Source organism: Diachasma alloeum, unplaced genomic scaffold (assembly GCF_001412515.2).
Source record: "Diachasma alloeum isolate Michigan unplaced genomic scaffold, Dall2.0 Dall_scaffold_00177, whole genome shotgun sequence".
NCBI lineage: Eukaryota > Metazoa > Arthropoda > Insecta > Hymenoptera > Braconidae > Diachasma > Diachasma alloeum.
The window spans coordinates 960,779-986,791 of NW_021680343.1; the positions used below are offsets into that span (position 1 = coordinate 960,779).

The 26,013-nt window shown below is 38.6% G+C and overlaps 2 protein-coding genes across 4 annotated transcripts in view; one reads left to right on the plus strand and one right to left on the minus strand.

Moving 5' to 3' along the window:
* Positions 1–26,013, minus strand: part of LOC107037803 (paired box protein Pax-6) — a 70,571-nt gene that overhangs the window by 9,479 nt on the left and 35,079 nt on the right. For all 3 annotated transcript variants that reach the window (XR_001460869.1, XM_015256569.2, XM_015256560.2), the window contains exon 5: positions 25,525–25,634. Coding sequence is in view for 2 of the 3 variants with exons in the window: in XM_015256569.2 (XP_015112055.1) it covers positions 25,525–25,634 (110 nt within the window). In the remaining variant the exon portion in view is untranslated. The remainder of the gene's footprint in view (positions 1–25,524; positions 25,635–26,013) is intronic.
* On the plus strand, positions 11,749–14,315 carry LOC107037840 (pro-resilin). Its single transcript, XM_015256615.1, has 3 exons — positions 11,749–11,807; positions 11,874–12,539; positions 13,826–14,315. Exons 1-3 carry the CDS (start codon positions 11,802–11,804, stop codon positions 14,282–14,284), a joined length of 1,131 nt encoding a protein of 376 aa, XP_015112101.1. The 5' UTR covers positions 11,749–11,801; the 3' UTR covers positions 14,285–14,315.

Genomic DNA, 26,013 nt, shown 5'->3' on the forward strand with positions numbered 1-26,013 from the left:
GGCCAGCGACATTTCTAGCGGAATTTCGGCGAATTTGATCATTTGTAAATATGAATTTCAGGTAGAACGTTCAGTAAAAAATTGGAAAAATGAGGGGAAATCAAATTCAGGTGAACTGATTGAAAATTGAAGTGAGTGGGCAATTTCTGTTTTATTTTTGCCTGACTCTTTGAAATTTTTTCGAAATTCTTTGAAATTTCAGAAGAACGATCACCCAACAAAAATTTCCAACAAGTGTATGGGAAATTTCATAAAAAAATTTTCAGCAGTGAAGCTTCGGTTTCAATTCAATAGTAAAGCGGCCGATTTTTTTCATTCTTTCCTTCTGAATGCAATTGTTTTCATGATAAGTGAGAGCGAACTGAAATCGACTGCAAGAAATCTTTCTCAAATTTTTCTCATGAAATCACCTTTTCCGAGAAACAGAAAAAATTATCTGGTAAAATTCACAAAAAAAAAATATTTTTCCGTGCACAATTATCAAAAATATCCAATTCGAATAAGACCTTCACGATTTTAATTGAAATAGAAGAATTCATTTTTTCAATTTTTAACGAAAAAATCTTGAAAATTCGGTCCAAGTCTTTCAGAAATCGTGAATCGCGTTTCGCTCTTCAGTATTTCATTTCGCGGTATATTCGCCATTTTGCCGATGCCTTTATCCTCTCCAACAGAAGTCGTCAGACAGGTAGACATCTGGAGGCGAGGGGAGGCCGGTGGGGGGAGTTGACTCGTCTTCAGACCCGTTCAAGCGTGATGGTGGACAACCGGACCACCGCGGGGATCCCTCAGCCCTCCTTCAACCCGCTGTTATATATTTCGCGTACACGTGAAAGCCATCACTTGAAAACTGCAGTTGAAAAATAAAAGTCCTCCTCCAATGGCCGGAAAAATGTTCTCTGGCGAAGCGACAAATTTAGTAACGAAAACTTGTTCGGACGAATCATTTTTCCTCCGACAATTCATCGCCGAAGAAACAGCACTTGGCTAAACGATCGACAACAATGGGCGAGTTGATTGTGCATTGTGTCGACATTCACCACGTGCCAGTACAATTAAAACAAAGGTGAGGTCGAGAAATGGGAGAAATGAAAAAAGAGTCATGAGAGGTATCGAAGTGGACCTCTTGACGAAGTCTAGTGGACGAATCTAAACTCCGATAAACGATCGTACACAGTGAAACAATGTGTACAGCCAACTGCTCCTTTTAAATGCCCTTTTTTCAATTCATATTTCCTTTTTTTCAACGAGTGGCCACAGAGAGGTGCAAAAAAAGCACGAGCCGGCCGGGTCGAGTGATCATCGAGGCGTAAACGTCATTTTTCGGTTCTCATTTGTTGTGCGCAATGGGAGAAGTTGAAATGGCGGACAACACATGGCGGAGGATAAATATTATAACAACAAATTTCCGAAAATACAGTCGACATGAATCCTCTTTTAATTCGTAGCAACATTGCAGTGTAAATTTAAATACACTGTCGTGGGAATTTTTTGCTGAACTCTTTTTTATAATTTGGAGGTGTACATCAATTTTTATTGAAGTCTGATTAGATGAATGGCCATTTTGATAATTAAAATGAACAAAATAATTAACACAATTGAATTGAATTAAGCACATTTAAAAAATTAGTGAGTCTAATTGTTGAAAATATTAGCAAAATGATTGGAACGTTTAAATTTTATGACCGTTTTTCGTGGATGAGTTGTAAATTGTCAATTTTCCACTCTCAAAGTGATTTTTTCACGGGTGAGTGGCCCAAAGAGGTGCAAAAAAGGACGAGCCGATCGAATTTGATTTTACATTTTGAAAATAAAAATGAACATAATAATTACATTAAATTAAACACATTTGAAAAATGCGTAAATCTAATTGTTTAAAAAATTTGCAAAATGATTGGAATATTAAAATTTGATCACCATTTTTCGCGAATGATTAATAAATCGCCAATTTCCCACACTCAAAATAATTTTTCAGCAATAGTAGCGAATTAGTAGCCAGTTCCATTGAATTCAGAATTCTCCATTATTTTCATTATTAATCTAGGGAGTCTAGTGGATGTGAAACAATGTGTACAGCCAACTGCTCCTCTTAAATACCTTTTTTCCAATTCACATAATTTTTTTTTACGTGTGAGTGGCCCAAAGAGGTGCAAAAAAGTACAAGCCGCACGGCTCTTGATTTTACATTTTGAAAATAAAAATGAACAAAATAATTCAAATAATGAAATTAAATGAAACATATTTCAAAAATTAATAAGTCTACTTCTTGAAAATATTCGCAAAAGGATTGGAATATTAAAATTTGATCACCGTTTTTCGCGAATGATTTATAAATCGCCAATTTCCCACTCTCAAATAGTATATTTTGTAACGAGTGCAAAAAAGTGTTTTTTGGCGAGTGGGAGGTTTACTCGCCTTCGGCTCGTGATATAATCCCACGAGCTAAAAAACATTTTTTCACGAGTTACGAACAATATTTTTCATCACAATGTGGCGGAAAGTTCACTTTTCATCACAGCGTGTTGAAAATACCTTTTTTCCAATTCACATAATTTTTTTTTTACGTGTGAGTAGCCCAAAGAGGTGCAAGAAAGGACGAGCCGATCGAATTTGATTTACATTTTAAAAATAAAAATGAACATAATAATTACATTAAATTAAACACATTTGAAAAATGCGTAAATCTAATTCTTTAAAAAATTTGCAAAATGATTGGAATATTAAAATTTGATCACCGTTTTTCGCGAATGATTTATAAATCGCCAATTTCCCACTCAAAATAATTCTTCAGCAATAGTAGCGAATTAGTAGCCAGTTCCATTGAATTCAGAATTCTCCATTATTTTCATTATTAATCTAGGGAGTCTAGTGGATGTGAAACAATGTGTACAGCCAACTGCTCCTCTTAAATACCTTTTTTCCAATTCACATAATTTTTTTTTACGTGTGAGTGGCCCAAAGAGGTGCAAAAAAAGCACGAGCCGAGCGAGAGGGAGGGAGTCGAGTGATCATCGAGGCGTAAACGTCATTTTTCGGTTTCCATTTGTGTGTATGCGGTGGGATACGTTAAAATGGCGGAGCAGATGCACTCGCGTCGAATTCAACAATAAGGGGTGGAGAGAGGGGGGGGAGGGGGCTGGAGAGAGATGATACAGATGTTAAATGTGGAAAGGTCGAAATCGGTGTCTAGTTGGTACAAAACGGGTGGCCATTGTTATTAGGGGTCGCCTAATAACGCATAATGCGACGTACTGCTTCACCCCTCTAATATTTTTTTTTCACGGGTTACGGAGGATGTCGAGAATTTATGTATAGTGGAAATGAGAGTTGGTTCCATTCCGGTGTGACACCTCGCACCCCTGTGATCGTGATTATCGCTTGGGAGGAGGGATAACGCGATGGCGGTGGTAGTAAATTTGAATTGGATTTTTTTACAAGTCGAATATCTAAAATATATAAATAGTATGTTTTTTTACAAGTAGTATACTACATAGTAGTGAGGAGAAATAAATTTACAATGACCGAATACAAAAATAATTCACCATTGGTAATTTCTTAGATGAATTTCAACTTTGGCGAGAGATTAATAATTAATCTATCAAATTGTTGTTTTACAATTGTTTTCTTAAATAATAGTTGCACCCAGAAACATAAAATATTCACCACAAAAGTTTGACGCTGACACGTAATTTTCGTAAAACGCGTGAATTTTTTATTCATTTTTAGTAATAATTACGGAACTCACAACTCGCTCACCGATTACGGAATCGACTCAGAAAATTTAAGTGACGGTATGGTAATTTTTCACAGGAGATTCAGATAAAAACTACCGAACGCTCCGGAAAAATTCCGTGACAGTTCCGTAAAATTTCCTACAACCACATTTCGCTCCGGAATTACGGAAAAGACACGTAATTTTTATTGAATATTTCTCTCCGTGCAGTAGGTGAACGTTTGTTTTTTAGCAATTGAAAAAAAAATTGATCGAAAAAAAATCGTCACTCAGGGGTTGAGAATCCCAACAGTTAGTGAAAATTCAAAGCAACAATTCACATTTCAGTGTTTTTTTGCGGAAGTTCCTATCCAAAAGTAGCTCGTCCATCTATAGGGCACACAGAGAGAAATTTTTTAGAAAAATTCTAGTGCCAGCACGGAAAAAGAGGCGCGAAGTGACGGCCAGGAAAAAATTCTAGTGGTGGCACTAGAAATTTTATTGGAGAACTAGGGGGCTTCGCCCCCTGCTCGCTTCGCTCGCCAATCCCGGAGGGCTTCGCCCCCCCCGCTCGCTTCGCTCGCTCCCCCCCAATCCAATTGTTAGAGATTAGGAAGTCAAGGAGAGCCTACAATTCTTTATTTCGCCCCCTGCTTGCTTCGCTCGCCAACCCCGGGGGGCTTCGCCCCCTGCTCGCTTCGCTCGCCAACCCCGAGGGGCTTCGCCCCCCCGCTCGCTTCGCTCGCTCCCTCCCAATCCAACTGTTAGAGACTAACCCCCCCGACCTTGGGCACCCCCTGACCACCCCCCCCACCTTTAGGCGTCGCCTGAATTTTTGCGTCGCCTGAATTGTCTTAAATTTTGCCCTTATTTTTTATTATATAGAGAGAAACGTGAATTTTTCCCCGTATTTCTGTGAAAATTTCACAGAAATCCCCAGAAATACTAAGAAATTTTACCTTAACAGCACTAAAATTTTTCACAGCCGGTGGATTGTGATTTTTTCCAGTACTCGTACTAGAATTTTTCTAGAAAATTTCTCTCCGTGCAGTGTCCATTTACTGGGTAGCTTACCCTATTCTCAGTTTCTAAAAAATTTCAACTCCACAATTCCCTCAGTAATACCAGACAAAAATGAAAATGGGTGACTAGTAATAACTTAGTGAAAAGAACTTGTTGAGGAGACATAAGCCCCCGGAGTGAAACGAATAGAGCGATGAACGCCAGTGCAGAAAGGAAATATCGGCAACTCGATTAAGTGCAACCATCCGTACGATCGAATACATAAGCAGTTCCCCAGCGCACTGAGGCCTTTGCCGGGGCAGAGGAAGGGGGGGGGGTAGGGTTATTACGCGATTCATTTGTAACTCCCTCCGTTTTCTCTATGGCTATTTGGGTAAAGTCGCGAGAAAGATAGAAGACGAAATGATGCTACAGCGTCATTTGTACAACGTAGAGAATTGTGGAGGCACGCTTTCGTTTTCTGTCTCTCTCTCGTCATACCCTACTTCTCTTCTCTATGCTTTTGCACGAAACGATTCCATAGATTTCTACTCGCAATCCTCTTTGCCAACAAACGCTCCAACGAACGCCACCGGCAAATCTCCTTATGCTCGGAACTCAATCAAATTCCGCCGCTTGCCGTTTGCCCGGCGAATTAAAGAGAGGAGCCGTGGGTTTTCTTCGTTTTTGTAATCTTTGAATTATCAATTTATCTTTGTGTTTTTAATGATTTTTTGCCGGTTATAATCAGTCGGGATTTTTTTTAATCGCTGGGGTAAGATTTTTTGGGATTAAAGATGAGTAGAGTTGAATTTATTTTCATTGGTGTTATGATTGTTAATGATGTTAATAATTAAGATTAATTTTTTTTTTTTTCATTATTTTCAATTGATATTTGACACATTAATTGAGGATACATTACATTTGACAAGAGAATTAAGTGAAAAATTATCAAAATCTTTCGATAATCAGAACCATTTCAATTTTATTTAGATTTTTTATTTTTGGTAAATTGTGAATGTTTAACATATTTTTTATTGTTTCGAAGACATGATTTAAAGGTGGGAAAAATACAGTAAAATATTATGAAACATTTATTAAAAAAGGGAACAACTGAAAACAATGTTTTTTATTGTTTTCAAAATGTTTTCTAATGTATTAAAATTAACACTCAAATCTAAAGCTTTGAACTTTTTTTTATTTATTAGAGCTTTGAATTTGAAATGATAAGTTTTTTTATTATTGTTAAAAAAAAACAGAATTATGGCAAAATGTTNACCATAATAAAGCATTTATTAAAAAATTTGACATTTGAAAGAATTTGTTTTTAAATTAACATTCAAATCTCGACCTTTGCAAAAAAATAGCATAATCATGGTAAAATGTGCAGTAACCTCACAAATGTTGAGAATTCTACCCACGAAAAAATAATAGAGTGGAGAAAACATAAATAATGAAAATGGACAGCGGCACAATTTCAACAAAACAAGAACGGAAAACATTGGTAGAGCGATTACTTCCGGTCTCTTGATTCGCGATGTACTTTTCCAAGTTTGCCGCCCGAGTACCGAGGCCTCTCACTCCCAGAGGTACAGGCTGAAGGGGTGTCTGAGGGTGAGACACCCTTCTTAAACCCCTTTTCTCGAGTTTGATACCCGGAGAGGTAACGCAAGCGCGCGCATCGGCCAAAGGCGCGGTTAAGCTCCCTTTACCACCGCAAAGTTTGCCGTCCGATTAGCTCAGACGCTAACCCAACTACACGCCTCTTTACAACCTCCCACCTTTGTGCTGTTCACCGTACGATTCATTTATTCAGGGGCTCATGTAGTTTGTTGCTGATATTTTGGGATTAATTAGACACGACGCAGCGGATTGCGGGGAGTCACGAGACCAATTTCGTTTGGATTTGAAGGTTTTAACATTTTTATGAACTCTTTCATGAGTTTTCAATTGGACTGTTCATTTCAGACTGTTGCACACAAAGTAATGAGGCTTTTTTAATTAAATAGAACTCTTTGTTTCAAATTTTTCTGCTCACTTCGATAATATTTTTGTTGAGATTAAAAATCGTATAGATCTATTTCAGTGAAAATGTTTCAATTACGTGGAATAAATAGATAATTTGTGTAATTTTTAGTGTGAATGAATAAGTAATTTCTATGATGTATGAATTTTGACATTGAAAATTCAGTTTTGTGAGAAAATCTATGGGAATTATGAATTTCAGTTCAATTATTCCATTAACATGTCCGTGAAATTTCAACTATTTTCTAAAAGAACAGGAAACATATTTAAAATCTGGAAAAATTCAAAATACTACGATTTTTTGTTAAATAATTTATGCAAAATGAATTTTCCACGATAAAAATCATTCTTTTGAAATCGCATCGTCATCTCTTCCGTCAGTTTATCAGGAAAAAATTCTGTTAATTGCAAAAAGTTCAATAAAAATTACAAAAAAAACTGTAAAAAGCGAAGTAAAATTCAATAAAAAGTGTGAATTTGTTCCGTAAAAATTAACCACCCGTCTGATGACTGACCGCCGTGGGGACAAGTCATTCCGTGATTTTTCCCCAACGATTGAAAAATTTTACGGAACGGAACGTAGAAATAACTCACCAGCTTCATAAAAATTGCTGAGCGTTCAAGAATTTTTGATTTTGGAGGCACAATAAGTCGGCAAGTTTCTGTAAGCTTTACTTCTTCGGAAAAAATTACGTGACACTTTCGTACTTTGTTCGGTGATGAACTTGAAAATTCCCTGAACATTTCAGATTTCTTCTCTTCCATTCCCATAAAAACTGCCGGAAAACGATTCCCCATCGCGGATTACGTGAATTGTTCCGTAATTCGTACTGAATATTCCTCTCCGTGTAGACTAATGACTTTAATTAATTCGTGCGTAATCGTTTATGCACTCAGCCTTATTCACCCTGACTTTTGATCAAACAGGAGAGGTGTTGATGGGCGAAGTAGCACTCTGGGGACGCGCAACTGGTTGCCAAAAGCCCCGGAGACGCATCCCCAGGGGTTTGTGTACGTGCCACGAGGGAAGACAAAATGAATCTCTTGGGTTAGCGTTTATGCGCCCACTAGCCACAAGGAAATTCAACAGCGATTGAAAATTCTAGGCACGCGAACGACTTCTGAAACGTCAATTACAGCTCGAGGCTCTCTGTCGCAATCCGTGAAACCGATACTATAATGTACAGTTCGATTATCACGTAGGGTAACCAGACGAATAGGCAGACACCGACTAAAATATGGACGATGTCAAGTTTTTTTAGTATTCTATAAAAAATATAATAGAAATTGTACTACAAATTTCCATTTTTGACAATAAAACTGACGTATAATATTATAACATGATGATTTTCTTATTTTTCATTGATGAAAATTTTGAACGTAAAGAAAAAAAATTCTCACGAGGTACTGCGCAGCAAAAGCGAATGTCTGAATTTCAAACATGAATTAAGATGTTTAGTCACCTGTTCGATATAAAACAACTTCACATTTCTTTCATCTTTAGTAAAATAGGACTAATTTTCGGGATAGAAATGAGGAAACGATGACTTTTATACAACGGTAGGATAATTTTTATCAAAAATTTCTCTCCGTGTAGTTAGACAACAGTCCCCTGGACTAATAAACACGGTATCTGTTCAATTATTATTATCGAAAAGGATCATTCAATAACTGGTTGGTAATCCATTTTGTCAACGACTAGTTGTTAAAATTCACTAGCTAGTTGTTGTTTGTTGTTGTTGTTTGGTGTTGTTTGGTTTTCAGTTTTTCTCAGCGGATTTTAGGAGAATTGAGAGCTGAGAGGGGTTTAACGAACACTGGAAACAAATATACGTGATATCCCGATGGCTTTCACCCCCTTCATAGACGATTAATCCAGTTTACGCGCAGGAGGCACCCTCTCCCGTGTATTTCGCGTAAGTCGAGAATCCGGACAAACGCCCCCGCGATGTATTCGATTACTGAGCTGCATGTTTTTTTTGTCTAGCAGGTTCGATGCACTTCGGGGAAGAGGAAAAGAGAAGGGAAGAAGGGTTGAATTGACAAGAAATCATTATTTAATTGTCGAGAGATTTGAATTTAATGGGAATTTCAATTATTTCAAAGAGAAAATTACAAAAAAAAGAAAATTTTAAGGGAATGTAAACGGGGAGAAGCGATTTCAGTCGATTTAACGTCGTACATCTGACATTTAGAATTCCATTCAATATTCAAGATTTCAAAAACTAATCTCTGAATTTCACATAGCTTTTGTAGACATTTTTCAGACACTAAAAAACGTCTGAGTAAAATGAAAATGTGTCTCAATTTCAGACGAACAGGTGTCCAACATCTTAATTCATGTTTGAAATTCAGACAAATTTTCATTTTATTCACACGTTTTTTAGTGTCTGAAAAATGTCTACAAAAGGTGTGCGAAATTCAGACATTCGTTTTTGCTGTGCATTTCACAACAGTGTCGTGTTTTCAGTTTTCCATTTTCGTAATATTGTCAATTACTGCGTCGATATTAGTTTTACAACATCAATTCCCGTTTAATCTAAATAATTCTCCTCTCACAAGATGAATAATCCATGATTGACGGTCTGAAAGTCGAAAAATGACTGTCCAAAAAAATGTGATGATAACCCCGAAGTATGTGATGACTCCAGTGACACGAAAAAAAGGAGGAAATTACACAAAAAAAAAAATTTTTAAGGAAAATAAGCGCGGAGAAGAGATTTTTAGACGATTTAATGTCGTATGGATCTGAAATTTAGAATTCCACTCAATAATCAAGATTTCAAAATTTTACATTTAATTTAATTTGAAGAATGTTTCCCATCGTCGTGTTTTCAGTTTTCCATTTTCGTAATTTAGTCAATCCTACAAGTAATCTTCTGGTTATTTTTTACTAACTAATTTTCTGTTTAAAAATTAATTTTCCCATCTCAGTGCACCGATATTAGTTTTACAACATCAATCCCCGTTCAATCTAAATAATTCTCCTCTCACAAGATGAATAATTCATGATTGACGGTCTGAAAGTCGAAAAATGACTGTCCAAAAAAATATGTGATGATAACCTCGAAGTATGGGATGACTCGAGTGACACGAAAAAAAGGGAGGAAAACCTAGGAAGGATGTGTACCGAGCGAGAGGGTGAGATTTAAGCCGGCAGGCTGCAGGAGGCGGCTAGAGTAGGCGATATAGAGGAATCGGGGGGTACGAGGCAAAAGCAGAAGGGAGACAGGCATCTCGCCCTTCTTTTGTCCCTGGGCCTCGGCCCGATATTGAAATGGAGTCGTTTGAGTGTGAATAATTTGCTTTGCCGTGGAGCACCCCTCTCCACCTTTTTCATCCGCCAGTCCCCCTGCCCTCCCCCCTCGCACTCATATATACAAATAAATATATGTGTATGTGGCGGTGGAGAGCTGAGGCTGAACTTTCTCGTCGATTTTTCGGCAAATCTCCAGCCAAAAAGAGATTCAACATTTTTTTTTCATTCGGGCGTTTTTTATTCTACGCCCTATGGATGGAAAATAAAATTGGTGAAGTTCTGAGAATGGCTAGTGGGAATCTAGACATTTTTGTATTTTTTAGCTCGAGGTTCAATATTTGCAATGCTGCGCACATTCGGAGGAGTCTGAATGCATCTTTGACTGTTTTGAGTCATAAAAAAATTTGGAATGCATGGAGAGAACCATCGTCGGTAATTTTAAGTAAAATATTCAGAGATTTTTAACAAGGATTTGGTCACATGTATTTCTCATGAATGAAACAAATCGAATTGGTACTTAAGAAATGGTTGAGGATATCCAACGAAATTTCAAAAAATGCCAACCGTGTCAGTATTTCTTTATAACCAACCTCGTGATAGCATGCAATTAATGACTAATTTAAATCAAGGCTCAAGCTTAATGGCAAACAGAACGTCATTAACATGATTAAGGATGTTCTACACCCTTTCTGCCAAAATTCACATTTTTTAAATTTTTCTGGCAAACTTATGATGGAATTGACGTGAAAAAATATAACGTTTTTGCGTTTTGTCATTATTTAATGACTGACGAAATTTTAAGGTGGTGCGAACATTTTCCTGCGTTTTCTCTAAACTTTTAAAAAGAATCACAAAACTGTAGAAAAAACGCATGAAAATTATCGCACCACTACGCAACTTCGTGAGCCATTAAAGAATGACAAACCACAAAATCGTGATATTTTTTCACGTCACTCCCATCGACAATTTGCCAGAAAAATGAAAACAACGTCAATTTTGGCTAAAAGGGTGTCGAACATCCTTAATACTACCATGACTATTACCCGATATCCAAAAAAAAACTGCCCTTGAAAAAACCCTCCAAGATGACCGGGCCATTCCCAAGAAAAAAAATATTGCAAAAACACTTCATAACCCATTCGTAACGTCTTCGGATGCTGGTCAGAATTGAGTTCACGTGAATTTATTATCGCGAATCGTCGCGCACGAATGATGAGGTATGGGTGTGACAGGAATTTGTAATGTCCATACCACAGTTCGGCTGGACGCTTTGGTATTCGAATGGTTGGCTGGTGACACGAGCGAGTGTCCGGGCCCGCTCGAAATAACAATCGATGCTGTAATCGCATCGTCCTTCACCGAGAGATAGGGTCATGCTGANGGGGGGGGGGGGGGGGGGGGGGGGGGGGGGGGGGGGGGGGGGGGGGGGGTTGGATTGATATACAAGGGGTCGGTTTGGGCTACCGCCAGTGTCACAGCGACTGATGTATTTCCGGATATTTTGAGACGATGAGGTGCCCGGAAATCGAGTGAATTTACATTCTCCCGCGATAGGGTATAAATTTTTTTATTTCCAATGACCACCGGATGTGCGTTGAATGAAACAAGGAGAAACGAAAATGCGATGAGCCAATCGCGAGACGTGTAACGACCTTCTGGGGCATTAGGCATTGTTGTTTTTAAGAGGGCCAATGTCATCGTGGCCAGTGCGGACTCTCGGACACGTATAAAAAGACGCTGCAGTGGAGGACTGGACATCAGTTCATTCGTGCCATTCAGTGAATCAACAATAGATATAAAAAAATGAAGGTAATTCATTCATCGATGAGATCGCATTTTTTCAAAAGCACGAAAATCATTGAATCATCTCTGCAGGTTCTCGTCAGTCTCAGCTTCCTCGTTGCGATGACCCTGGCGGAGCCCCCGAGTTATCGCCAGCAGTCCCAAGCCGACAGGACGTACTATTTCGCTAAACAGCAGGAGGAGTCGCAGGCAGATGCCCCGTATCAGGCATCGGGCTGGAAGCCAAATGGTCCTGCCTTCGAGCTCCCCCAGAAGCAGGAGGTTCAACCAGAAAATCAGTACGCCACTCCCGCCCCACCGGTAAACAGCTACGGAGTCCCGGCGATCCAACCTCAGAGACAATATGGCGCTCCGGCTCAACCTGAGAGACAATATGGCGCCCCGGCCCAGCCTCAGAGACAATATGGCGCCCCGGCCCAGCCTCAGAGACAATATGGCGCCCCGGCCCAGCCTCAGAGACAATATGGCGCCCCGGCCCAGCCTGAGAGACAATATGGCGTCCCGGCCCAGCCTCAGAGACAATATGGCGCCCCAGCAAAGCAATCGCTTCCGCGACCCCAACCTGAGAGACAATATGGCGCTCCTGCGGAAACCCAGAGACAGTTTGAACAGCCGCAGAACCAATACGGGGCACCAGCCTTTCCGGAACAGCAGTACGGAGCTCCCCAATCAGCTACCACTGATCCTTCAACCCCAGATTACGACGAGGCCACTATTCCCACAGGAACCGAATCTCAGGTAAAATTGGTATTTTTACGCACAGTCGAGCTTGTTGTCACTGGTATTGCCTCTGCACTTTGTCAGTTACACACTGGTTGAATTCAAATGAGGTATATACTGTATTCGATTTGTCTCGGGACTTCTCTTTTCCCGTTTAGTATTCAACGCGTCGGGCACTTTCGATCACGACTCGGTCGCACGTCTCTGACTCCCGTGGCAGCAGGCAATGTTTCTCGCGTTTATCCACGATATTTTAAGCCTAGATTGGTTACCCTATGAGGGAAACCCCACGGAGAGTCGTTTTTTAAAATTATAATTGCGTGGCTTACCGAAAGAATTCAAAAAATTTGACTGTTGATTGGAGTGTCTAAAATTTTTTAGTAGTTTTGAGAACAACATGGGGTAAACTTCCCAGTAGATGGCCGGTTGTTTGTTAGCAATTGAAAAAAAAATTGATCGAACAATAATCGCCATTCAGGGGTTAAAAATCAGAACATTTAGTGAAAATTCAAAGCAACAATTCACATGTCAACATTTTTTTGCGCAATTTCCTATCCAAAAGTAGCTCGTCCATGTATTGGGCAGTGACCATCTACTGGGTAGCTTACCCTATTTTCCAAAATTCCTAAAGGAAACAAATTATTTCGGACAAATGAATTATTTCTGTAGCGAAGTGCTAAAACGCTTTAAGTCGATTCACCTTCCAGTTGAGTTTTTCAGGAATATTTCCGAATCTAAGGGGGATGGCGAAATTTTCATAATTACATTTGTTGCAGCACCCAATCGGGTCTACAAAAAAGGTTATAATAACGCTTTTGCTATCTCCTCTAGATTCAGAGATATTCATAAATAAAATAAAGATTTTTCGGGAGCAAAATACGTATGGGAGTATCGAATAACGAAAGAGTAGTGCTAGAAATGACATTTCTTGCGTGTCCAGAGAATGCAATTTTTTTTCAACTACTAAATTCATTTTTGCGACAAAAATTTTCATTCCGGCGCACTCTCTGCATGTTTGGCACGAAAAATTCTTTTTTGATCATTTTCAAGAAACTATTTTCTTGGCACAAGTAAGACTTGCTTGAGAACTTTGTCGTTTTTCTCTTAGTGCATGTTGAGTGAAATTGCCCATGACGCGACGTTGCCGGAAACTCGCTAAACGCGCCCGGGTAGTGCAGAGTGAATTCGGCAACGCTAAAGCCTAAATACACGCCGGGGAATCCCCGCGGCGGTGACCAAGTCGCAGGAGCGCGTTGGGTGACCAGACTAGAGTTAATTAAACTCGATTTTGTTGGTGATTGCAGGCCGAGCCAGTTGACTCTGTGAACGAGTTGGAGGAGGAGGGAGACGTCGATGAGCAGCAGAGACAGACTGGCGAGTACTACATTGCTCTACCCGACGGGCGTCTACAACGGGTTCAGTACATGAGCAGTCAGGACATTGCGGCGATGAAGTACTTCGCCCAGATCCAAGCGGAGAATGTCGAGCCACTGAGAGGAGCAGTCTATGCATATCAGCCACTTCGCAAACTCGAGTTTGCACCAGCCCGACTTCAAGTTGCGGTTAATGAACCGGCAGCCACTCCTGTTGTACAAATTAGAGAATCGAGTGGTAGGAATCAGAAAATTACGGCCAAAGCTCCCGCCAAGTTGGAGGTCCAACCACTTGCTGCTGAACTTCCTGCGCCTATTGTTGCACCGGCCTACAACAGCTACAGCGCTAACTATCAAGTCCCTGAGAAGCGATTCCTGGTTACTTTCTAGAATTGTCAATTGTACATAACTGACTCGAGATAATAAATCCTGATGGTCGCATCAGTCTGATGGCTCCTAGCATAATATCAAGTTTCTGAGTTATTTCTTTACCCGCGTTATTGGATTTCGAGTTATGCCAAGTCGAATTGCGAAATACGGAGAGGCGTTTAGGGTGAAGGGGAAGTAAGATCGCAGCTACTAGCAGACACGCTCGCCCACCGCAAAATTCCAGAAATTTAATATCGAGCTCAAACTGCTTTGGCGTGCGCCATCGTCTGTTTCGTAAGTTTAATCTTTCTGTCTCTGTTGGATTTCTCGTGATACGATTTCGGGAGGTCCTCATTTTTGGCCAATTTGGGACATCCTCATTGGATCGGAGGAGAACGACAAAGTGTGCTGAACACTGTTTTGGTTCTCGTCTGCTGATTTTTTAAAATAAAATTGAAGTTTTCACTGCATCTCAAGTTATTTTCTATTTTATTCAAGTCTAGCATCATCTTACTGCATAACATCAAGAAGATTGAATGAAACAGAATGTCATTGCAATTCAGTAGCGAAGTGGTAAAACGGTACAAGTCAATTTTGACTATTGACTAGTTTTCAATAAATATCTCGGAATCTAAGGGAGATGGCGAATTTTTTGTTCTAGCCTTTTTTGTAGAGCCGATTGAGAGCTACAACCAATGTGATTACGAAAATTTCGCTATCTCCCTTAGATTCGGAAATATTCCTCAAAAACTCAACTGGGAGATCGACTTAACCCGTCGACTTAAACCGTTTTACCACTTCGCTACTGAATTGACCACGTGCACATGAACATTTTCAATCATTCGAGTCAATTGATCAATTATCAATAATGACTTTATGCAGTCAACATCATTATAATGATGTCAGCATCATTAATGGCGTATAAAGCATTTTTATCCTATTTGGAACACCTTCATCGAACTGTTCCAATGATTTGGAAGCTCAAAGGGCTGCGGTCATCGCCACACATCGACCTACATCCTGTCGAAAGGAAGTCTTGAGACTTGGATAATTACTGGTGGTCAGTGTAGGAGACGATGGGACCAATTAAATCACGAACTGGCCGACCAACCCTCGGAAACTATACCCCAAACTTACCAACTCCTTCGAAAGAGTCTTCAAACGGCTCCGCTGGGAAAGTTTAGGACTATAACCCTCAATCGTTACTCTCCCGCGTCTTTTCGCTCCTCCACGAGCCTTAAAGGGGTGCACTCCGGAAAACAAAGTTCTGGTTCGCAGGTATAGAGTCTTTGCCTTATCACCCCAACGGTGTAACAACGTCGCCCTTTGTCGATTATACCTTCGCAGACCATCGAAGTACGGGATATTAATTTTTACGGAAGCTAGATCCTGATACGTATTCTTTCCTCGTCGATTTCATTCTGTGGAATCCGATAAAAGGTCGGTTTTCGCGAGATTAAAAGCCATCTTCCATTATGTTTTTTTGTACGTTAGACTGATAAAAGAGCGCTTACTTTTTTTCTGGGGTATGCCGATGAAATTAATGAATCTGATATAAAAATACTGCTTTGAGGTGAATTACGGTGAATTTTCGATTGATTGAAAATTCAAGAATCTATTTAGCTGAATTTTATTGATTTTCGTGGAATAATTGAACTGAAATGTACAGTTTTAATTCATTTTTCCATTAAATTGTGAATTTTCACTGACGAAATTCCCGGAAATTCCTGTGAAAATTTTACTATTGAATCTATTTATCTGAATTTTCCGGATTTTTATTGATTTTCGACGTTTAATTGAGCTGAAATTAACAGTTTCCATTCATTTTTCCATTAAAATGTCAATTTTCACTGACGAAATTCCCAGAAATTCCAGTCAAAATGTCACTAGATAAAGACTAAAAATAAAGAACTTTTAGCAATGTGAAGCGAAAACTATGTTTATATTATTATGAATAGAATAGGAGTGAACAAAAGAGTATAAAACAACAATTAATTTCATGAAAATAGATTTTTTCTTGACGTCACAGCGAAATTGATGAATCTACTATAAAAATACTGCTCTGAGGTCAGTTTCTCCGATTCTGACTAATTTTCATGGAATAATTGAGCTAAAATTTCCAGTTTTCATTAATTTTCCACCAAACAATAAATACGCATGACGAAATTCCTCTAAATTCCTGCGGATAGGTAACACTCGATAAAAATAAAAAAATAAAAAATGAGAAACTTCAAACAATGTGAAGCGAAGCTGCGATTAAATCATCACTAATGCACGAAAAATAAACAAGAGCATGAAACAACAGTCAGTTTCATTCCGAAAAATGATCCTAATTGATTCTTTGAGGTGAAAATACAATGTACAGGTGATCATAATCATCCTGAGGCAATGGGAGTCAACGAGTTGGAAATATAATTCTGAAATCTGAGACTGACTTAATTACTCGCGTGGGTTCAGACAACACAATGGGGGTGAGGAAAGCAGCCTCTGATTTCCAAGAGGGCAAGGAAAAGACGCTCGTCCACGGTGTGACATCTGGCGCAGATCGCGGTCTGAAAGTCAATCTGGCCGAGTCATCCAACGAGACTGGCGGAAAGGGTGGACTTGGGGGAATGTGAGTTTTGCAAGGGTGCCGATGTACCTTCCCACACTACCTTTTTCTCCCTCCTCCCATTCAAACTGGAAGCTTGAACTCCTGTTGTTTTCCCGTCGTTTGTTTCCGACGGAGAGATTAAGAAAGTATACGCGATATCCCGCTGCGAGACTTGTGGGAACTGCGAGTTGGGGGGGGGGAGGAGGGGGACAAATGCGTTCGGAATTTTAGTGAGAATTGTTGCTTGACTATCATTAGGGAATGCGTTGTTATCAGGAGGACCTGATAGCGAGGGAAAATATTGTTTTAGAACAATGAGGGGGACTTCACTGTTAAAGATTTGGAAATTTTCATCGTGTAATGGCTTTATTAGGAACGATTCGTACGAATTTATACGGAGAAAATTACTTGGTGAATTTTTCTATTTTGCATTTTTTCTTATTTACGCTTTCTCAACCCTTCTATGGGGTTAGAAGCAAAAGAAATACATGGTGAATACGATATTTTGCAATACATAAATGAATTCAGTTTTCACTTGAATGATAATGTCATTTTTTAAAAAAATCAGGAAAATTCACGCAAATATATTTTTTAGTTTTCAATTTAACGAAAAATCAACGTAATTGGACACTGAATATTCATGTTCTGCTTAGCAATTCTAGTAATATGAGCAATGCTCGTCTTCCTGCTGCTTAAAAGTATCGAATTCCATTCAATTTTCCATGACATTTGAAATTTCATCATTTGTTTTCCCCAGAATTCAACGCACCCCCCNCAGCGTGACCGATTCCTCAAAGCATCAATTTTCTACGAAATTTGAAATTTCATTAATTGTTTTCCCCACACGGAAAAAAATTTCTAGTAAAATTTACCCTACCGTATAGTAATCGTGTTGTATACTGGCTCTGAAGGAATTTTTACCCTTACATTGTAGTAAAAAGTGCTATGAGTCTAGTAAAAATCACAATATTTTTGTGGAATTTTTACCCAAAATAGTAAAAATCACAATATTTTTGTAAAAAAAAACCCGTATTTTTCATTTTATTATTTTTTATTTTTATTTTTATTTTTATTTTTTATTTTTATTATTTTTATTATTTATTTTATTTTTATTCTTTTTTTTATTTTTAAAACCTCCGTATTTTTGTAAAAATCACAATATTTTTGTGTAATTTTTACTAGACTCATCGCATTTTTTACGACAATGTCAGGGTAAAAATTCCCTAAGAACCAGTATACAACACGATTACCATACGGTAGGGCAAAATTTACAAAAAATTTTATCCATACAGAATTCAATCAAAAATCGCTTGAAATATCATTTATCCCAAACGTTTGTTTCTTTTCATTACAACTCGAGTAATTATTGAATCAATGTATTGAAAAATCTCCTATTAACTTTCTCCGTTGACCCTCCCACACTGATAGAATGATTCATTTATTCCAAACGAGATTCGTTAACGATTAACGAATGGTAGAGTTGAATATGACCAAATGAAAATTCATTGATAGTTAACGAATGGTTCACTCGAATGGCGAAAGTCAAGTTAAACAAGCCCCCTCAAATATACATTCGTTAACTATTAACGAATGAGCATTTGGTGGGACCGAATAGACTCTAACCTCCAACCAAAATCCATTCGTTAACAATAACTAATCCGTTCTATCAGTGCGGACCGAATTTCCCACCGTGAGATTCACCAAACATTAAAAAATGTTGAAACCTCCTCAACTTGACTCTCCGGAGTTCCGTCTCCCCTCGCTCCATGTGAATCGCGCACCACGCGCTTCACTCTCCACCTTCATTATTAAAAAATGCGGATTTGATTACGAATCGACACGAGGGTTCTGCAGTCTATTAATCGCAAGCCTATAGAGTGACACAAAAGCAATGCGGAAGGGACTCACGCGCATTGTGCACGGTACAACCGGGAGGCTTTCATCCTCTCCTCTTCCTTCGAGCGTTTATTGACGCAATCGCCCAGTTGACGGGCTCAACGTATAAATGCCCCGGATATCATTCGGCACGAAAAAAAAGCCAAACAAGACAGCGAATATGTGATGCATTCGTGAATGATACCCAGGAGGAGGTCGATGATAATACAAAAGCTAGCTAGCATCGAGCAGGTGGAACGCGTTGTACCAGAGAGTTTCATTGAAAAAAAAAGCCCAGTAGCGAGGCAAACTCCACGGGGGGGTCTTCAATCATCCCCCGGTTATGCGCTCGACGAAAGAGAACGAATCTCTCCTTTCTTCCTCTATTTTCGCTCTTTCGTCTCTGCTCTTTCGTTTTTTTCTTCGTCGAGTTGACTCGGGGATCGATAGGGGGAGAGATTCAAAATATTCCGAGTGAAATCCCGGAAAGAACGTGGTTTTAGAGAGACACCGTGAATTCACATCACGTTCACCAGTTTACCCTGGAGCAAATTCTTGGGCTCTGTCTGACTCTCTCTCTCTCTCTTTCTCCTGCCAACGCCGGCCTAAATAGCCTCAGTCGGGTATCAGGACTTGTCTTTGAAGGGGAGAATATCGATTGGCATTACGGGGCAGATCACTTGAACTCGCGAAGGTTTCTTAGTGTCTTGCGAGTGTTTGGGGGACGCGCTGGGGTGACGATGCTTTACTCTTTTCCACTTTAGTTAGAATACTGCAATTTGGAGGATATGATTTTGTGTTCAGAATGCTTTTTTTGTGATTTGAGGACTGAACGAATGCAGGGAAGCTGGAGAAATGAATCCGTCATTTTATTTTAGTAGAGGATTCGGTTGGAATTGATGAATTATTTATTTCGTGTGATTAAAGTATTTGTAATTCAGTAAATATGGGATTTTATGGATTTCTTTCAAAACAGCAATTAGTGTCAGAAAATGAATGCCTCAAATATTTTAAAAAATTGAGGTAAAATGTATTGTTTATTTTTTCTCAAGTTGCATTGAAGTGGGGAATAGACAATGATAATATGCATCGGATTCCCTGAATTTTACATCCACAGAAAATTCAGTTGGTTGTGACCAGTGATTATCAATGATAATCTGACATGGAAAATCAAATTATTCTGAATTTCCAATCTGAGTGAGCGATTCCATGAACGATTTGATCTTAAATTGAATTCAAATTCACAACATTGAGAATTCAAGTGCAACTATTACTCAATTTTCAAAAAATTTCCGACAGTGTGAGAAAATTCCTTGAAAATAATAAAAACGAAAATGTTTAGCACTCACAAGCAAAAGCCATGAGTACATCATTATCAATAGTACATCATTATCATCATCATCATTAGTCAGAAAATGAATGCCTCAAAAATTTTAAAAAATTGAGGCAAAATGTATTTTTTTTTCTCAAGTTGCACTGAAGTGGGGAATAGACAATAATAATATGCATCGGATTCGCAGGTCAGTGGGCTGTCGCTGTAGCTCAGCTGTCCTCTGTCACAAGTCGTATTTATCGTCCTCGTCAATCTATGCCCTGACCTCCTGCTCGCGTATCAAGTTACAATTGCTCTCTCGACTTGGAACACCATCAACCGGCCCTCAATGCCACTTGCGTGTTATGGGCGCAGATATGCCCATATTATCGTTTCTTTTCTCCTCAAACCCGATATACCTCGGCTTTTGTCTTTCATGGCGGGAGTGTGTTTATCCGACCGCGCGATCGCCACGACACTCCTATCCCTATGGTCGATTGGATAAGGATCTCGAGGGGGAGTGGATCGAGGGCGTGGGTTGTGCGGGGGACCCGAGGTACTCGTGATAATTATGTCAAAAAATGTTGATGGCTATTGCAACAGAACGCATTCCTTGGATTGTTCAATGCGGGCATGAATGCGAATGAAGTGGCAGGCGATTTATTCTCCTATTGCATAATTTATTTTTTGAAATGCTGAGCAAAGGATCCGCGAATTGGGTATATTTTCCTCGAAATTGGTGGAATTATTCAAGGAATTGTCTCGAGAGAATTTATACAGAAATGATAATCAAAAGTGTGAAATAATTTGAGGATTCAAGCAACGATTTCCGCGAATTTCCAACCTGAATGAGAGATTCCATGGACGATTTGATCTTAAATTGAATTCAAATTCATAATATTGAGAATTCAACCGCAACTACTGCTTAATTTGCGAAAAATTTCTAACAGTGTATTTTCCTTGAAATTGATGGAATTAGTTGAGGAATTGTCTTGAGAGAATTTATGCAGCAAAAATCCTGGCCATATGTGAAATTTCCACTCCTTCTAAGAGGATTTTCCTTGAAAATCAGACGAAAAAGTTATAATTTTCAGGTACAGTTCTTGGAAATTTAAAAAAACAAAAAAGATTTTCACTTTAATTTTAAAGAATTTTTTCTTTGAACGGATTCACGAATTGGGTATCAATTCGGTCAATCATTCAATTGGGTTATTGAAATTGATGGAATTACTCAAGGAATTGTTTTGATACAATTTATACAGCAAAAATCTTGGAAATATGTGAAATTTCCACTCCTTCTAGGAGGATTTTTCCTTAAAAGGCTGACGAAAAAGTTCCAATTTTCAGACATTTTCGCTTAAACTAAAGTTTCAGGTACACTTATTGGAAGTTTTGAATAACAAAAGAGATTTTCACTAGAATTTTAAATAATTTTTTCATTGAAAATTCAAGTAAGTTGAGGAATTCCCTCAAAAAGTTGGAATTTCATTCAATTTTCCGTGAAATCTGGCATTTCATGATTCCTTTCTCCCTCTATCAATTCCGTTTTTGCCTACCAGTGTACCCGACTTAATTAATGTTCAATTAATTCATAACCAGAACATTTCTCGCTTGAAACAAATAGACTTTCATTTCATTTAATTCCAAAGAAATTTCTTGCAAAATTGAGTAAAAAAAATCGCTTATCCCAATTTATTAATTTTTCAGAAATTGACGGAAATCTCATTAGCTTCATCTACTCGCTAGATTTTTTCCTCATCATGATGAATTTTTCTCTGTGCCCAAACAATGCCTCGAAAATCATCGATACCCGGTGCTTCACAGTTTCCCAGAATTCATTTTTTGAACTCTCTCACAGTTTTTGCCTTTTATTTTCCACGAAGAAACCTTTATCGGAACGCTGCATACAACGCGCATTGTCTCGATCGACGATAAAAGGTTTTCGCATGGCAGCGACTACGATGCTGTGAAGCCGTGGCACAAGAAAATAGTAAAAAGAAGGGACAAAAATGCTGAAACACAGTGGGGTAGGAAAAAGACTTCAGGAGGAGATAAAGAGGTCGAGAATATAATGGCCCCCACTGTCTGCTCCCTCAGCGACAAACGCCCAACACAGTGGAGCCATATTGTTTTACAAAAATCAGTGAATCCATTTCAATTCATATCGGGAAAGGGCGAAATGAATCGGATGAAAGGGATTTGCGGATGCATGTGCAGAGATGTATTTTCAATTTTCCATTTTCTAATACCTTTTTTTCCCCGCTCCCTCGGAATTATACTGGGTGAGACTGACAAAGGGTATAGAAAGCTCTCTCTCTCTCTGCACTGAGAATTCCACGAGGAGGCCAGATAAAAGGGAAAAAACGGGGATCAGGGTGAAAGGCTGCACCGAAAGGGGTCGACAGTGCATTGTCTTTTCACCTCGGCACAGGGTTGAAAGAAAAATGACTTTCGTTTCGTCCAATGTGTCATGTACTTCGACATATCCTCAGTGGACCCCTTTTTCGCATACTCAGAATATTAGAAAATGGGGAAGGAGGAGGAAGAAACGGAAATTCTCAAATGAAGCATTTCAGGTGTTTCGGTTGAAAAGTCAAAATAATAAAAAAAATTGCAGGCGGCTGGATCTTCGATACAGCTGTAATTGTACGTGGATACGTCCATGGTCTTTCCTTCTTTTTCGAATTTCCTAGAAACTCCTTGCATTCCCTCAAATTTTCTGGAAACCCCTTGAATTTTCCCCGAATTTTCTAGAAACTCCCTGAATTTCCTCGAAATTTCTAGAAACACCTGGAATTTTTTCGAAATTTCAAAAAACTTCTGGAATTACCCCGAAATGTCTAGAATTTTCTAGAATTCCGATAGATGGCACACATGCACGGAGAGAAATATTCAAGAAAAATTACGGAACATTTCACGTAATACGCAAGCGAGAATCGTTTTCAGTGAATTTCTATAGGAATATAAGAGAATAAATCTGAATCGTTCAGTAAATTTTCGGGTCTGTCACCGAAAAAATACGAAAAAGTCACGTAATTTTTCCGGAAGTTGTAAAATCTAACAGAAACTTCAAGACTTATTATGTCTCACAACATGAAAATTCTTGCATGTTTAAGAATTTTTACGAAAAGTTCCGGAAAAATTACGGAACGTGTTGTTGAAATTTCACGATTTTTTTTTGAAGAAAAAATAAAACTTCTTGCCTGAGCCCTTTCTAAACTATTGCAAAATACGGATTTCAGTAAATAGAAATCTACGTTCGCATCTTGCCATAATTTAGCATGAAATATCGCAATTTTCTAAGTGGATCTTCGATTTCGCCAGATGAAGCCAAACAAAATTTATCTAAAAAATAAATCAGAGTTTGTGAAGATGATTGGAACGTAATCTGATTTGCTGTCGCTCTTGCGGGGCCCTTGTACGTACCCTTGGGCATTCTCGTGCGTCCCCATGTGGTTGGAAACAAGTTAACGAAAACACCCCCGCCCGTATAATCCAACCCCGAGGGCCCGCGTGCGGTTGAGGGCTCGGCAACAGTTACTATTTGTAACAACTCCCTCTCCCTTCTGTGATATAACGTGTCCTGTGCAGGCGAAAAATTCGGAATATTTTGTTCCGCGGTTTTTTTTATTTTTTAAAAGTCACAGGTGTTAGAAAAAAAAGGAAATTTCATGGACAGTTGACTACTAATTTTCAGGACAGGGACACTGAATGCGATTTAGGGGGAAAAATCGTGAAATTTCAGGTTTCACTGAAAATTCAGTAAAATTACAGAATTTTAAACAGCATGAAGACGAGAATTCCTCAATTTATTTGAATTTACAATCTAATACGAATATTCAGAGCCAAATTACATTAAATTTTCAGTGAAATCTGACATTTCATGATTTTCCCCCCCTAAATCCAATTCAGTGTCATTGTCCTGAAAATTCAAGAATATATTTACGGGGGGTTTCTGGTTTTCTATTTATTTTCAGGGAAAAATGAAACTGAAAGTTACAGCTCTTTTTGATTTTTCCACGAAATTCTGAATTTTTAATTATGAAATTCCTTGAAATTTCAGTCATAATTAAAATCGATAAAAATTTCCAAAAAGTGTACCGGAAATTTCAGACACAAATTTTTAACAGTGTAGTTCCCTTTTACTTCAGACATTTTACGTATTTGTGAGGTAATTTTTGCATAACGCTTTCCATTTTGATGATCTCTGCATTTTAGAAGATCTTGTTAGAAAAGCTAGGAAGAGAAAATCCTGGAATATTGGAAAATTTTCACTCAATTTGATGGAACTGTTCATAAAAATTGGAATTTTTTTTCTAATTTTCAGACTTTTGCGTATTTTAATAAATTGATGATTTTTCAAATATATTTTAAAACATCCTCAAAATGAGAATTCTATCCCAATGTCATTTCCAACTCATTAAATCCCATGAAATCATCGTGAAATTAGTTTTCCATTTGTTTATTATTCTGATGAATGATTCGAAAAATCTGAAAAAATTCCTACTTCAATGGTACACGATGGTTTACGATGTACACTATTAAAAAATTTTATCGGAAATTTCCGGTACACTTTTCGACAATTTTTATTGAATTCAATTACCACTGAAATTTCAAGGAATTCTCGTCTTTATGCTGTTTAAAATTCTGGAATTTTACTGAATTTTCAGTGAAACCTGAAATTTCAAATTTTTCCCCCTAAATCGCATTCAGTGTCACTGTCCTGAAAACTACTAGTCAACTCTCCATAAAATTTCATTTTTTTCTAACAGTGTAGTTGAATCATCTTCAACACGCTCGTAATATGCTTCATATGTTTCAACACATTATAAATCAAAATTGGAGTCAATCCCCAATCAATAAAATATCAAAACCCCAATTACTGTTGTTTTCTAATTTACCTCGAAAGCAATAAACTATCAACACAATAGATGACGGCGGGGTTTCGAAATTTCAGTGCGGTCTCCCCGCAATCAGTCACATTGTTCTGAAAACAAAAAACATTTCTCCTCTATTTTCCAGCGAATTATTTCCGCGCGTTATGGATCACATTTTATTCTCTTTTTTTTTTCACGGATAAAGGGCGTTTGATCCGTCGTCAAAGGGAGCACAAGTGATACATATGTAGGTATGTGCATGCGTGAGCAAACGTATAGTCCTCACTCCCTGAATTAAACCCGCGTTATCCACGCCTGGTTACAATTATTATTCGCAATAACGGGGATCCACATTATGTGGTGCGGTACACCGCGAGACCTCTATACACGAATTACATTGATATTAGTATCGTTTTCGGGCAGCACTGGGCTACCCCGGATTAATTAATTAAAACGTTTTGCCCCGCTCCAGTCAGCCGCCAGTACCACACATGCTTGTGCACGCTATCGCTGGAAGGCCGGAGGGCAGCCCTGCGGCCTCCGGGTTTCAGGAATTTTCCGTTATTCGAGAAGATTTTTAATGAATTATTGTGCTGTACATTACCTTTCTTCGCGTGGAGAATGTCCGCTGGATCTGGGGGGAGCGCTGTACAGTGACTGGGACTCAGAGACGGTTGAAGAGACGGAAATGGACTTCCAGCACCGGTTGGGTACCTTGGAGAGAATTTTGTTCATTCGTTACTCTGATTGATTCATTAATTTGCGATTTTTAACTTCCCGGCAGGGAAGTTATTGTAATGGCCCCGAAAATCAAAAATCGATTTTTCATCAAATCTCCATGTTTCAAGGTCTTTTCGATGTTCCTAGACAATTTTAAACATAATGTGTGTGTGTGTGTGTGTGTGTGTGTGTGTGTATGTGTGTGTCTGTGTGTGTGTATTACTAGGTATGTACGTGGTCAAAATTTTGGTTAACGATTTCTCGTGAACGAATTGTCCGATTTGTCTTTTTTTTTCAATCGATAGGTTTTCATTCAACTTAGAGCGGATTAGATTTTGGCTGATATCTGTTTAGTGGTTTTTGAGTTTTCCCG